This window comes from Bison bison, unplaced genomic scaffold (assembly GCF_000754665.1).
Source record: "Bison bison bison isolate TAMUID 2011002044 unplaced genomic scaffold, Bison_UMD1.0 scf7180017864472, whole genome shotgun sequence".
Lineage (NCBI taxonomy): Eukaryota > Metazoa > Chordata > Mammalia > Artiodactyla > Bovidae > Bison > Bison bison.
The window spans coordinates 11358506-11374743 of record NW_011495033.1 but is presented as its reverse complement, the minus strand read 5'-3'; the positions used below and the strand labels follow the sequence as shown (position 1 = coordinate 11374743).

The window sequence follows — 16238 nt, the reverse complement described above, 5'->3', positions numbered from 1 at the left end:
TCCTTCCATGTCCTGGCTATTATAAACAGTGCTTCGATGAACACTGGGGTACACGTGTCTCTTTCGATTCTGGTTTCCTTGGTGTGTATGCCCAGCAGTGGGATTGCTGGATCATAAGGCAGTTCTATTTCCAGTTTTTTAAGGAATCTCCACACTGTTCTCCATAGTGGCTGTACTAGTTTGCATTCCCACCAACAGTGTAAGAGGGTTCCCTTTTCTCCACACCCTCTCCAGCATTTATTGCTTGTAGACTTTTGGATCGCAGTCATTCTGACTGGCGTGAAATGGTACCTCATTGGGTTTTGATTTGCATTTCTCTGATAATGAGTGATGCTGAGCATCTTTTCATGTGTTTGTTAGCCATCTGTATGTCTTCTTTGAGAAATCTCTGTTTAGTTCTTTGGCCCATTTTTTGATTGGGCCGTTTGTTTTTCTGGAATTGAGCTGCAGGAGTTGCTTGTATATTTTTGAGGTTTGCTGTTTGTCAGTTGCTTCATTTGCTATTATTTTCTCCCATTCTGAAGGCTGTCTTTTCATCTTGCTTATAGTTTCCTTTGTTGTGCAGAAGTTTTTCATTTTAATTAGGTCCCATTTGTTTATTTTTGCTTTTATTTCCAATATTCTGGGAGGTGGGTCATAGAGGATCCTGCTGTGATGTATGTCGGAGAGTGTTTTGCCTATGTTCTTCTCTAGGAGTTTTATAGTTTCTGGTCTAACATTTAGATCTTTAATCCATTTTTAAGAGGATCTTTAGTTCCTCTTCGGTTTCTGCCATAACGGTGATGTCATCTGCATATCTGAGGTTATTGATACTTTCCCGGCAATCTAGATTTCAACTTCTGCTTCATCCAGCCCACGATTTCGCGTGATGTATGTACTCTGCATATAAGTTAAATAAGCAGGGTGACAATATACAGTACTCCTTTCCCAGTTTGGAACCAGTCCATTGTTGCATATCTGGTTCTAACAGTTGCTTCTTGACCTGCATACATGCTTCTCAGGAGACAAGTGAGATGGTCTGGTACTCCGATCTCTTTAAGAATTTGCCACAGTTTGTTGTGATGCACACAGTCAAAAGACTTTTGCATAAGTCAGTGAAGCAGAAGTAGTTGTTTTTCTGGAATTCTCTTGCTTTTTTTTATGATCCATCGGATTTTGGCAATTTGATCTCTGATTCCTCTGCTTATTCTAAATCCTGCTTGAACATCTGGAAATTCTTGGTTCACGTACTGTTGAAGCCTAGCATGGAGAATTTTGAGCATTACTTTGCTAGCGTGTGAAATGAGTACAATTATGCGGTAGCTTGAACATTCTTTGACACTGTCTTTCTTTGGGATTGGAATGAAAACTGACCTTTTCCAGTCCTGTGGTCACTGCTGGATTTTCCAAATTTGCTGTTATATTGATTGCAGCACTTTAACAGCAGCATCTGTTAGGATTTGAAATGGTTCAGCTGGAATACCATCATTCCACTAGCTTTGTTCATAGTAATGCTTCCTGAGGCCCACTTGACTTGGCCCTCCAGAATGTGTAGGTATGTGTTCACACTATCATGTTTATCTGAGTCATTGAGATCTTTTTTGTCTAGTTCTTCTGTGTATTCTTGCCACCTCTTCTTAACTATCTTCTGCTAGGCCATACTGTTTCTGTCCTTTATTGTACCCATCTTTGCATGAAATATTCCCTTGATATCTCTGGTTTTCTTGAAGAGATCTCTAGTCTTTCCCATTATATTGTTTTCCTCTATTTCTTTGCATTGGTCCCTGAGGAAGGCTTTCTTATCTCTCCTTGCTATTCTTTGGAACTCTGCATTTAGATGGGTAGGTCTTTCTTTTTCTCCTTTGCCTTTAGCTTCTCTTCTTTTCTCAGCTATTTGTGAGGCCTCCTCAGAGAACCATTTTGCCTTTTTTGCATTTCTGTTTCTTGGGGATGGTTTTGATCACTACCCCTTGTACAGTGTTATGAGCCTTTATCCATAGTTCCTCAGGCACTCTATCAGTTCTAATCCCTTGAATCTATTTGTCACTTCCACTGTATAATCGTAAGGAACTTGATTTAGGTCATACTGTTATGGCCTAGTAGTTTTCCCTACTTTCTTCAATTTAAGTCGAATTTTGCAATAAGGAGTTCATGATCTGAGCCACAGTCAGCTCCCAGTCTTGTTTTTGCTAACTGTATAGAGCTTCTCCATTTTTGGCTGCAAAGACTATAATCAGTCTGATTTTGGTATTGACTATCTGGCGATATCCATGTGTCGAGTTGTCTCTTTGTGTTGTTGGAAAAGGGTGTTTGCTATGACCAGTGCGTTCTCTTGGGAAAACTCTGTTAGCCTTTGCCCTGCTTCATTTTGTACTCCGAGGCCAAACTTGCACTCCAGGTATCTCTTGACTTCCTGCTTTTGCATTCCAGTCCCCTGTGATGAAAAGGACATCTTTTTTTGGTGTTAGTTCTAGAAGGTCTTGTAGGTCATCATAGAACTGTTCAACCTCAGCTTCTTCCGCATTAGTGGTTGGGGCATAAACTTGAATTACTGTGATACTGATTTGGCTCACAGTATTTGGAAATACTGTGAATTCCATTTGGCTTGGAAATGAACAGAGATCATTGCATCATTTTTGAGATTGCACCCAAGTAGTGCATTTCAGATTCCTGTTGACTATGATGGCTACTACATTTCTTCTAAGGGATTCTTGCCCACAGTAGTAGATATAAGGGTCACCCATTGCTGTAAATTCACCCATTGCTGTCCATTTTAGTTCACTGATTCCTAAAATGAATTCCTAAACCATCTCCTGTTTGACCACTTCCAATTTACCTTGATTCATGGACCTAACATTCCAGATTCCTATGCAGTGTTGTTCTTTATAGCATCAGACTTTACTTTCACCACCAGATGTCCACAACTGGACGTTGTTTCCATTTTGGCTCAGCCTATTCATGCTGTCTGGAGTTATTTCTCCAGTCTTCTCCAGTAGCATATTGGTCACCTACTGACCTGGGGAGTTCATCTTTCAGTGAGGCCAAACTATGATAGGGGTAATAACGACCTCCTTCAGAGGACTTACGCCAGCATGCCGCAGCTCCCAGGACTGTTGTAGTCAGTGCCTCTGACCTCGAGACAGGCTACTGTCGACACACACCTCCGCCGGAGATTCCTGGACACTCACTTGCAAGTCTGACTCCGTCTCTTGTGGGCTCACTGCTCCTTTCTCCTGGGTCCTTGTGTGCACAGCGTTTTGTTTGTGCCCTCCTAGAATGTTTCCCCCGTCCTGTGGAAGTTCTGTAATCAAATCCCACTGTCTTTCAAAGTCAGGTTCCCTGGGGGTTCTCTGTCCTTTTGCTGGATCCCCAGGTTGGGAAATCTGTTGTGGGTACCATAACTTTTCCAAGAGGGCGGGAACTTCTTTGTTATAATTGTTCCCCAGTTTGTTTCTCATCTGCTTGGTAGCTCTACAGTGAAGCTAATGGTGACCTCCTCCAAGAGGACGTATGCCATATGCCGTGCCTCCCAGGTCTGCTGCAGCCAGAGCCCCTGTCCTCGAAACAAAACACTGCTCACACGTGCCTCCAAGGCAGGTCTGGCTCAGTCTCTTGTGCAGGTCACTGCTCCTTTCCCTGGGTCCTGGTAGAGGATCGGGAAGCCATCTTTTCAAATTAGGCCGGTAGGGGGAACTAGAGGGCTTTTCTTATATCTGCTGCTTCTCATTTGCCTTCAACTCAAAATAATCCTTATACTGAAGCAGCATTTCCGGTAGTATATGGTGCTACATGAAATGTTACCTTTTTTAAAGGACTCAGCATTGTGCCTGGTATAGAATAGGCGCTTTACAATGAATATGCATCCTCTCTTTTTTTTTTTGGAGGTGCCGCAAGGCATGTGAGATCTTAGTTCCCTGACCAGGGATTGAACCTGTGCCCCCTGCATTGGAAGCACAGAGTCCTAACAAGTGGACCACCAAGGGATTCCCTTCGGAGAAGGCAGTGGCACCCCACTCCAGTACTCTTGCCTGGAAAATCCCTTGGACGGAGGAGCCTGGTAGGCTGCAGTCCATGGGGTTGCTAAGAGTCGGGCACGACTGAGCGACTTCACTTTCACTTTTCACTTTCATGTATTGGAGAAGGAAATGGCAACCCAATCCAGTGTTCTTGCCTGGAGAATCCCAGGGACAGAGGAGCCTGATGGGCTGCTGTCTATGGGGTCACACAGAGTCGGACATGACTGAAGCGACTTAGCAGTAAGGGATTCCCTTCATCCTCTTGTATTAGTAAACAGTTGGCTAGGAAATGTCAGTAAGCTTCATCCCACTTTCTCAGAGAGTAATTGTTTGGGGAACAAGCAATTTTCTAGAAATTGTTTTGGGAACAAGCAATTTTATAACAGAGGACTGTAGATCACTACAAAAATTAACTCATCCATGTCAATAGGAAGAAAATGTTTTCCTTACTAATTTGCTTTCCTTTACTTTACAGTTTATAAAAATAAAGGTATAACATACAACTCAATTGCTCCTGGCTTCAGCAAATAGCTGCTTTCTTAGTGGACTTTCCTATGAAAGCATTATCATAAAATCAGAATTACTGCTAAATTTCTTATAGAAATTCTGACATGGGCAGGTTTATATTCTGATGACTGTGATTTATTGTATTAGTTATAAATTCTAAGCTTCTAGCTAAGCAGTTCACTGTGGACCACATTGCAGGGTTTTCCACTCAAAAATATTTGGTACATTAAACTTTTGAAATAATATATTAGGAATGTGGAAAATTGGGATAAAAATAGAGAATGTTATTAACTTGTCATTTATAAGTAGACATTTATTTTAAAGCATCAGTGACTGCATTTAAATTTGTGTAATAAGCCAAGATATCTAGGAAACAAAAAGGAGTTATAAGTTTTCACTTGTAAATAACATTTATGTTAGAGTACAGATGTATTTACTTTTTCACATATGATTATAAAGTAAAACTTGAAGTCCAGTAAGTTGAACATACTGCCATTTTTAATCAAATTTTTTCTCTTTTATGTATATCACAGATGAAACTGGGTCACTGTTTATTTATATTATTACACACTGAATACTGTATATTCAGTACAGAGTTTAGAATAATTAACTGATTTGATCTATACAAGATTTTAAATTTTGTCATGGCCAGTAGTTTTTAGAACTTAAGATTCCAAACTATTGTTACTTTACCTTTTATTTAAATTTAAGAAATTGAATTAGAACTTTTTGGATTTTTGGCAATGCCACCCACAGTGCAGAATTTCAGTTCCCCAACCAGGGACTCAGTGAAAGCACTGAGCCCTAACTATTGGACTGCCAGGAAATTTCATGAATTAGAACTTCAGCCAAAAGGTCAAATTGTTAAACAGATTTTTATCAACAACAGATTTTTATGATATGTTTTTATTTTGTAATTTGCTACTTAAATACCTAAGATTAGATTTCCTAAAAAGATCTTTTTTGTCAAATGTTAATATATATACAGTGTTTTATTGACAAGTTAATTTTTATACATTTTGATGATATTCCGAATTGGAGAACATGTATAGATAACATAAACATTTTCTATATAGTTTAAATATTTGAAATAGTTTGGTACAGATTTTATTGGTGTTGTCATCATTATTATTGATATCTGAAAGAAGATTCTACTTTCTAAGACTAATCATTTGGTTTTTTCCTTTTAGTACCCTTTCCTCACCCATTTTGTTCATCATTATTTAGCATCACATAGTGTTGAACTTTGGAGACACAGACTATAAACTCAAAATGTAATTTGTTTTAATCAACTTTTTACAAATTTAGTGTATTGAATCCCCTACTATTGTACATGCATAGTCTTATCTAAACACAGTTTGGAAGCTCTGCTTGAGTTTGAAGGCTCATCTTTTAGATGCTTCGGAATGTCTACATTCTAACTGAACTGTCTACTAATTCTAGGTTGAATTGACATTTTTAACATTCCTTTTTTTTTTTTGGCAGGGGGTGGGGAGGTGTCACTCACTGGAAAGTAAAGTTCTTTCTTGTTTTTTGTCTTTTATTGTGGGTCCAGAGCATAAATCCTTCTTACAGGTTCTCCTTTTGCTTTTTTTTAATTATAGCAGAATATAACGGTTAATCTTTGTTTTTGCTTGTCTGTCCTATTGTTAGGTTGGTGCAAATGTAACTGCAGTTTCAGACCATGAATTTTAAATCGTTATAACTAGGTTCAAACACATCTTTATTAATCATAATAGGACCCATTATAGTCAACACATTTTTGCCAACAAGAACAAAGTTTGTTTATTCCTGTAGCGTAAAAATCTGTACTTTGGGATTCTAGAAACTCTTGGGAAGTGTTTTCTGCCTCCTGCTGGTTGTGGAAGCTTTTTACCTGCAAAAAGCTGTCGAGATGCCTGAAGAAGTCATAGTTGATAAGAGGTCATGTGAATATGGCAGATGAGGCAAAACTTCATAGCCCAGTTCATTCAACTTTTGAAGCATTGGTTGTATGATGTGCTGTCGGTCCTTGTCGTGGAGAATTGGTCCTATTCTGTTGACCAGTACCAGCTGTAGTCATTGCAGTTTTCTCATCAATTTGCTGGGCAGACTTTTCAGATGTAATGTTTCGCTGGAATTCAGAAAGCTGAAGTGGATCAGACAGGCAGCAGACCACCAAACAGTGACCATGACCTTTTTTTCATTCAAGTTTGGCTTTGCGAAGTGCTTTGGAGCTTCTCAGTCCAGCCAGTGAGGTGGTCGTCACTGGTTGTCATATAAAATCCACTTTTTGTCACACATCACAGTCCTATCGAGAAATGGTTTATTTTGTTGGGTAAAATAGAAGAAGACAACACTTCAAAATGATGATTTTTAAAATTTGCTGTCAGTTTATGCAGCACATGTTTATCAAGCTTTTTTATCTTTCCAATTTGCTTCAAATGCCAAATGACTAGAGTGGTCAATGTTGAGTTCTTCAGCAACTTCTCATGTAGTTTTAAGAGGATCAGGTTTGATGATTGTTCTCAAATGGTTGTTGTCAACTTCTGATGGCTGGCCATTACACTCCTTATCTTCAAGGCTCTTGTCTCCTTTGCAAAACTTCTTGAAACACCACTGCCCTGTACGTTCGTTAGCAGGTCCTGGACCAAATGCATTGTTGATGTTGCAAGTTATCTCTGCTGCTGTATGACCTATCTTGAATGTGAATAAGAAAATCACTCAAATTTGCTTTTTGTCTGACATCATTTCCCTAGTATAAAATAAATATAAAATACACATCAAGTAATAAGTCATTAGCAAAAAAAAGTGAAGTGAAAAATACACATTAAAATGATGTATAAAATAGCCACATTTATTTAAGAATATATTCCAGTATCAAATGGCGAAGTACAACATTGCAAAACTGCAATTACTTTTGCACCAACCTAATACTACCTGTTTTCCATAGAGATTTTTACACGTGTTTTTGCCTTTGTTTGTAATATCCTTCTGCTGCACTCATTTTTCCTTTCTGATCAACCCTTAGATGTTCTGCGTGTACCTCTTTTTAATATCAAGACTTCCAGGGCCTATCTATCTGCTAATGTGCTCTCTGAAAACTGTGTCTCTGTTCCTTCGTTGTACTTTCCACACGAGATTAAAATGACCCATTTTCTCTTCTACTAGAATCTAAATAAAATTATTTTGTTCACAGTCATGTCTAATTTTTAGCACAATGTCAGACACACAAAATGTCTTTATGAATGTTTGCCAAATATTAAATGATCTTGACCATTGGTCCTGTTCTTTTTTCTTCCCCCCCCAAAAAAATGCTTAGAAAGAAAGAAAGTGAAGTCGCTCAGTCGTGTCCTACTCTTTGCGACCCCATGGACTGTAGCCTACCAGGCTTCTCAGTCCATGGGATTCTCCAAGCAAGAGTATTGGAGTGGGGTGCCATTGCCTTCTCCAGGGGATCTTCCCGACCCAGGGATCGAAACTGGGTCTCCTGCATTGGAGGCAGACACTTTAACCTCTGAGCCACCAGGGAAGCCCCCAAAAAAACGCTTAGGAAGGTTCCAATTTACCACATGCAGACTGAGCACTTACTAAAGGAAGCACTGTGCTCCTTGTACATTGTCTCACTCAAGCCTGTACCACCTCTGAAGTTAATTTTATCTCCATTCCAAAAATGAGGAAACCACAGCTATGAGGAGTTAAAGAAACTTTTCTCAAGATCAAATAGCTAAGAGGTGCTGAAATTGGGATATTAGAACCCAGAGTGCATATTATTATCCCTTTAGAATTTGAAGACAGTTTATTGACACACAGTCATTTTGCTTCTTTAATCTTTTATGAGTGGTCTGTGACTGCAGGTAAAAGGAGGTGGCCATGTGGTAGTTGTGGTTGCGGTGAGCCATCTTCCTCAGACTTGCTTTGGACAGCCTTGCAGGCTCACTTTTCCAATTTCCTTTTTTTTCCCCCTTGGGATACCTTCAAATGATTATTATTTTGAATTTCTCTTTAATAATTAATTTCATTGGATCCAGCAAGATCATTTACCAGCAGTGAAATAGGTGATTAGAAGAACTATGATTTTTAAGGACTGCATTTTAAATTGAGAATTTTTTCCTTAATGATGATCATATTTTCATAGAGTTCAGGTATATTATTTAGAAGAAAATATGTGTGCTAATTCTTTCTGTAAATATGTGTTTCAAATAGTAGAATCTAGATCCTGAGGTAATTTATAAATATTTGGGGCTAATTTTAGGGCCATTGAACTCTCTTTCATTGGTTTTCTTTTCTTATCTGAGTCAAATTTATATGGTTTCTATTTTAGCATTTATTATCTCAACTAAAATATACATATTATTATATTACCTTGTCACATTTTAGTTTGCAATGTTAAGACCTTCTTTGTGTAAGAAAAAAGTACTTGAGTGATTCTTCGGCCATCAACTGCCTAGTAAATCTTCATGTCCCTTCTTCAGTATCCTCTTCATTATCTTCTTATCTGGTTGTAATGATGTAAGGCTTAAGTAGATTACAGAAGGTCATTGCTTTTGAGAACAGGTTGCTTTCTCAGAAATGTTGCAGAACTGTGTTACTCTTTGAAAATACTTCGTATTTTCCTGGGCCTTGTTTTTTGTTTTTAAATGAGAATCCAGTTCTGGCATTAAAAAGCGCTTTCTGCAGCTGGAGCCTTCCGGTAAGGTGGGACTTGATTAGGATGGCTCAAAGGGCAGGCCGACAACTATTTAGACTGTTGGGAATATGTTATGCTACTGTTGTGAACCAGAAAAAATTATACCCATAGGTGGGTGATAAATTCATTCCTGTTTAGCAAATAAAATAGAAGTTTTGGTATTGATTTATGAATTGCAAATAGAGTAACTACTGCCATTATTACCTCTAACTTCTTTAAGTGAAAATAAAGTTAGTTGTTTTTCTTCTCAGCAGTTCAGCTGACAACTCATAGAAGTTTCATATAATTTTAAAAATCAATTCCAGTTACAAAGTAATTGAACCTTTGCAAAGGTTAATTCATCAAGAGGTTACAATATAGTAATGAATGTAGTATGAAAGTAATATATTTGTTATTTGGTTAAATAAGAAAAAATATATGATAGTTATATTGTATGTACCTGAGACGTGTACCTTGTATGAAAATTGTATCTTTTTTTGTGTCATCTTTTTTGATGATTTTTGGCTTCCCTGATAGCTCAGTTGGTAAAAAAATCCGCCTGCAATGCAGGAGACCTCTGTTCAGTTCCTGGGTCAGGAAGATCCCCTAGAGAAGGGAAAGGCTACCTACTCCAGTATTCTGGCCTGAAGAATTCCATGGACCATATAGTCCATGGAGTCGCAGGGTCGAACACGACTGAGTGACTTTCACTCACTTTTGATGATTTTTCTGTAAAATCTTAAAAATGAAATTTATCCCATTGATTATTTAAAACTGAACTAGGGGAAATTCCCTGGTGGTTAGGATTCGGCACTTTCATTGTTGCTGCCTGGGTTCAGTCCCTGGTTTTGGAATTGAGATTCTGTATCCTGCAAGCCACGAGGCATAGCAAAAAAAAACCCCACTCTGAACTAGGATTTTGTGTAATGTGAAAAATCATACAATGGTGTAGATGATAGAATGAAATTATTAGATATAATCTTCCCAAACAGCCCAGGTGACGATCAAGTACATTTATGATTATAGTTAAATGAAGCCAGAGAACTGTGTTTCCTTTTCCTTTTTTTGATTACCTACATTTTAAATATTTTTCATGCAGCAAAATATACCACTAGTTTAATAAAAATAAGTAATACAAATTTTTAAATCAATTTAGTGTTATTAGTATTTTCATTTTTTAACTTCATAAAATACATTATCTTATATCCTTATCACTCAGTTACTTATTACTTTTAGTAAATAATAAGTGATTAGTTTCCTTTACTTCAAAAAGCGGGAAGTGGAATGTGACTGCTTTCTGACTTAGTCACTCAGTAGTGTCCGACTCTTTGCAACCCCGTGGACTGTAGCCTGACTGTTTCCTCTGTCCATGGGATTTTCTAGGCAAGAATACTGGAGTGGGTTGCCATTTCCTTCTCTAGAGGATCTTCCAGAGCCAGGGATCAGACCTAGATCTCCCGCTTTGCAGGCAGATTCTTTACTGTCTGAGCCACCAGGGAAGCCCTTACTTCAAGTGTAGGGTAACTTCATTGCTGCTCCTGGACTCCTTCTCCATAGGTTTTAAGAGTATATGTTCTAGGATAGGCAAGGCAAGAACTTCCCAGGAGAGCATTCATCTTTGTAAATTGTGGGGACTAATTACATGTCTCAAAGCCTTTTTTGTTTGCAGCTATGGCAGGTATATAGTTATTCCCATGAACTTTTCTTTCTACTTAAGAATAAATTAGAAGAGTGTCTTTCTGAAAATCTCACTTCTTTCATTTACTGATCTATAGGATGATGTGTACAAAATTTTGTTCTCCCAGCAAAGGATTTTTATTTTTTGTTTTCAAAAAAAAGTCATTCTCTTTTAGATCTTTAGACATAGTGAACATCAGAGTAGAGTAGGGGATAGGAAGGAAAGACAGAGAAGCATTAGCTTTCTGTCCTGGGAGCCCCTTGAAAGTCAAGCCAAAGGAGTAGTTTTTTTTCTTAAAATTTTATGTAAGTTGGTGGAATATGTTTTCATTTATTAACCAATTTTTATGACTATGATATTTGTATAAATACAGTACAATACATACGTTGATTTGACTATCTCTTAGATATCTTGCTGATAAGGACAAGTTTTTACCTGAAATTTTTTCTCAAAACTCCTAAGAAATAGTGTAAGAATGAATGCTTTGAAGTCACTGGAAATTTAAAATACATTGTTCTTGTCTTCCCAGGTAACTTGTAAGATATTGTCCATTAAAAAATATTTATGGAGTGCTCAAAATGTACCAGGTATTATTCGAAGTTTTAGAACATAGCAAAGAATAAAATAGACCCAAAAACCTGCCTACAAGGAGTATATGTTCTAGTTGGAGGAGACAGCAATAAACAAAACAAATGAGTCGTAGAGAGCAAAGTAAATAAAGAAGGAAAGGGGTGGAGGAATGTCATTGGATGGGATGGACTTTGGAAAATCTTGAGAATGTGACATAAGAGAAAAGATCTGAAGGAGTTGTGGAAATAGCCGTGCGGGTATCTTGGTAAATAGGGTTAAAAAGTTTTGAAGCAGAGAAGTAGCATGATTCTGTTTAAATTGTTCTTTTCAAATGACATTTTATTCTTAGTGAAAAGTTCTCCCCATTTTTATGAATTATATGTCTTGTACTTGTTAATCTATTGTAGTCCTTATGTTTTTTAACTGCATGTATTGATTTAAACACACTTCTTGGCTGCCCACCAGGCTATTCCTAACTCAGCAGTCAAAAGTGGTGTTTGTTAGTTGGATCATGGCACTCCTCTGCTTCAGACCCTCCAGTGGTTCACACTTTGACTTAAAATCAGAATCCTTCCAGTGGCCTGTATAATCTGACCACCGTTTTCTTGGTGACTTTATCTCCTACTACTCTCTCCTTACTATTATTATTATTCCCTCTGCTTACTAACTTCACTTTAGCCACTCTTGTTCTTTCTCTTCCTTGAGCTTTCGAGGCATGCTCTATCTCAAAGCCTCTATCCTTGTTCCTTCTGTCTAAAGTGTTTTTTCTCCATGCTTGGACCCCTTGCCTCCTTGAGATCTCTGCCCATGTTATCCTCACATTGTCAGGAGATAACCATCTCCAGCCAGTAGTTCTGTCCTGTGGAAATTTTTCTGAGACTGAGGCTAGGCAGTTTCATGGGCTGGCAGTTTCAATGGCTCACAGTTTTGAAGTCTCAGAATCTTGAAGGTTGCAGTCTGAAGACTCTGTGGTCCTAAGATGCTGTCATTTATGGAGTTGGAGTCTTGTGGTTGTGCAACTTCAATTCAGGGATGCCAAACATATTTTTAAAAAGCAGTGAATATTTCAGACTTGTGGGCAGTATGGCTCTTCATTACAATTATTCAACTCTGCCATTGTAACATATTAGCAACCATAAACTGTGTATGTAAATGTTATTGTATGCTAATAAAACATTATTTATACAAACATGCATGTGGCACCCCACTCCAGTACTCCTGCCTGGAAAATCCCATGGACGGAGGAACCTGGAAGGCTGCAGTCCATGGGGTCGCGAAGAGTTGGACACGACTGAGCAACTTTACGTTCACTTTTCACTTTTATGCATTGGAAAAGGAAATGGCAACCCACTCCAGTGTTCTTGCCTGGAGAATCCCAGGGACAGGGGAGCCTGGTGGGCTGCCGTCTATGGGGTCACACAGAGTCGGACACGACTGAAGTGACTTAGCAGCAGCAGCATGCAACCAATGAGGCTAGAATTTGTAGACCTCCAGATTAAAAAACTGGTAGTTTCTGGGCTCTCTGGAATAGAAACATGCGCTCACCTTCAGAACATTTGAACTAGAGGTGTACTTCGTCTAACCAAAGCTGCAGCTAAACGCCCACCCACAATCTGTTATGATTAATGATGTCAGATGGACGTTAGGAGCCGAGCATTTCTTGTTTTCATCATTCCTTTGTATAGATAGTGGTTTCCATCTGGTATCACTTAATCTGAAGAACATCTTTTTATATTCCTTTTGGTATAGTTCTGCTGTTGATGAATTCTCTCAGCTTTTGTTTGTCAAAAAAATGCTTCATTTTACCTTTATTTTTGAAGGAGTTTTCATAGGTTATAGAGTTTGAGATTAACAGGGTTTTAGTTTTTTTTCTCCTTTTTGATCCTCTTCCTCTCCTCGTGCCCCCATTGTCTTCTAGCTGCCTTGTTTCTGAAGAGAAATCATTGTTTAATTCCCCTGGTTATAATGTATTTTTTCTCCCTTCTCATGCTGCTTTAGAGATTTTTTTTTCTTTATCAGCAACTTGGTTACATCTTACCTTGGTTTGGTTTTCTTTGAATTTTTCTTACACAGGGTTCATTGAACTTCTGGATTATGGGATTATAGTTTTTATCAAATTTGAAAAATTTTCAGCTGTTAAGTGTTTTAAACATTTTCTGCCCACTCTTTCCTGGGACCCCAATAATATATATGCTGTGCTTTTAAAAAATTTTTTATTTTTGGCTGTGCTGAAGTTCACTGCTGCGCAGGCTCTTCTCTAGTTTTGAGGGCTACTCTCTAGTTGCAGTGAGAGGGCTCCTCGTTGTGGTGGCTTCTCTTGTGGAGCATGGGCTCTAGAGTGAGCAGGACTCCGTAGCTGCAGAGCACAGGCTCTGGAGGACACGATCAGCAGTCATGGCACATGTGCTTAGTTGCCTCACGGCCTGTGGGATCTTCCTGCACCAGGGGTCAAACCCGGTCTCCTGCATTGGCAGGTGGACTGTTTTACCACTGAGCCACCAGGTATACTTTTGATATTTGCTGTACTTTTGATATTGCCTTACAGGTCACTGAGATTCTAATAATTTTTTCAGTCTTTGTTCCTTGGAAGGAAAAAAACCACACATATAGAATGTAACCATAATTAGAGCTTATCTGTGACTTTTTTTAAAAAGAAAATGCATTTTCTGGTGAACGAGGAGAAAAAGCTGTTCATGTTTTCATGATGCCCCTGTTACTTATCACACTATAAATTCTAATCTACTTTCTTTCTCATTTATTGACTTCATAATTTGAGTTTTTTTAATATAATCTTTTAACTTTTTATTATATAATGGGAATTAGCCAATTAATAGTGTGTTGTGATAGTTTCAGGTGAACATCGAAGGGAACTTCATTACTTTTAACATCTTTTATCCTGTTCCTTTTCGTTTCTTTAATAAGTATCGAATGTGTAAGTAGTTACCATATCAACAGGATGAATCAGACATGGAATCCTTCTGTTAGGATGTTTACAGTATAGCCAGGAGAGAAAAGAAAAAAATATATATAATATATATAAAATCATCAAATCCAGGATAGAGATTGAATATTAGCAAAAATGAGTACAGATAAAAATGTTGTGGGAAACCAGAATGAAACATCTCAGTTGTTTACGATTTACATGTTGGACTTAAAACAGCCTACTGGGGAAAAAATTCCATTTTAAAACCCGTTTTATGTTAATTTGACTTACTTTTCATTTCATTTTAGGTATAATGTGTTTGTTTTTCAGAGTTTTGTTTTAGGTAGTTGTTAGCAGTATAACTGAGAAATTAAAACATATTCTTAGAAGTTGCATTTTCAGGATGAGCTAACTAACTGCCTAGAAGAGAAGACTGAGGTTTTATGATCTTGTTTGATTTGACTCAGTGGAGGAATCAGACATCATTGATCTGGAGAAACGCTATTGGTTGCTGAAGGCTCAATCCCGAACTGGACGATTCGATTTAGAGACATTTGGCCCATTGGTTTCACCACCAATTCGTCCATCTCTAAGTGAAGGTAGGAATCATTCTGTTTCTATGATGTTCCTTGCTAAACACACATGAGACCAGCTTTTATTTCTAACCAGTATATCTTAACTCTAAAAGGCTATAATGTTATAGGTTTGCAGGTTTCTTGCAAATAGTTCGGTGGGGAGGAAAATTAAATTGGGAATTAAGATTATAGTCTTGAGCGTCCTATTCTACTTATGTAACCTTGCATAAGTCAGTTTAGCTCCCTCATCGGTACATTTGTGCTAATTAGTCGCTCAGTCATGTTCGACTCTTTGACCCCATGGACTGTAGCCTGCCAGGCTCCTCTGTCCGTGGGATTCTCTAGGCAAGAATACTGGCGGGGGATGCCATGCCTTCCTCCAGGGAATTTTCCCAACGCAGGGACCAAACTAGGTTCTCTTGTGGCTCCTGCATTGGCAAGCAGGTTCTTTACCACTAGGGCCACCTGCGAAGCCTCCCTCTCACCTGTATATTCTCATATGTAAAATGTTTTGACCATGACAGTGGTTATGAAACTGTACTCCTGTGGGTGCCTCAGAAACTCACTCCTATAGTCCAGGGATTAGGGAGGTTGGCCACTGAGCAGGGAAAGCTCTGGACTTCCACATACAGCCCCGCCTCTTCCTCAGGTCAAGAACCTCCACAATTTTTCTTTCACATAAGAAAGTTCACTGGGGAATTCCCTGATGGTCCAGCAGTTAGGACTCCTTGATTTCACTGCCAAGGGCCTGGGTTCAATTTCTGGTTGAGAAGTAGGATCCTGTGTGTGGCACAGCAAAAATTAAAAAAAAGAAGAAAAAGGTGCCACTGTTGTGTCACTCCTTCCCCCACCCAAAAAAAAAGATTAGGAAACCACTGGACTGGTCCATATCTGCAGTTCTCACTTAGCCCTAAATTTCTCATTGCTATCACTTAAAAAGATGGAAATGTAAACAGTAGTTGTCGGGTGATATCACAAAAACCACATATGAGTCTGAATACTTGGGTTTTCTTTCTGGTCCACACCTTGTTAAACTTTCTTTTGGTAAGTTGTTTAACTCCTCCTTAGCTATGATTTTCCTACTCTTTAAACTGAGGGCACAGAAGTAGAGTCTTGTAGACTATCTGTATTCTTCACATTCCCTGTGTATTTCGGAAATACTTGTTAGGGGAACCAGAAGAGATAGGACATCACCTACTTCAGAGGTGCAGTTGTGTTTTTAACCTTTTTAGAATTAGAGAGTGATAAGTCATTTTATTTGAAAATAAAATTATTTCATTTCTATGTCATATAAAAAGTTTGAAAACCACAGATTATATTATAAATTCCCTTTTATTTCTGA

At 38.3% G+C, this 16238-nt stretch overlaps 1 protein-coding gene across 1 annotated transcript in view; it reads left to right on the top strand.

The window, feature by feature from the left end:
* The window catches only part of USP32 (ubiquitin specific peptidase 32), a 204900-nt gene that overhangs the window by 127616 nt on the left and 61046 nt on the right, over window positions 1–16238 (top strand). Inside the window, exon 6 of the mRNA XM_010861577.1 lies at window positions 14789–14920. Within this exon, the coding sequence (XP_010859879.1) occupies window positions 14789–14920 (132 nt within the window). The remainder of the gene's footprint in view (window positions 1–14788; window positions 14921–16238) is intronic.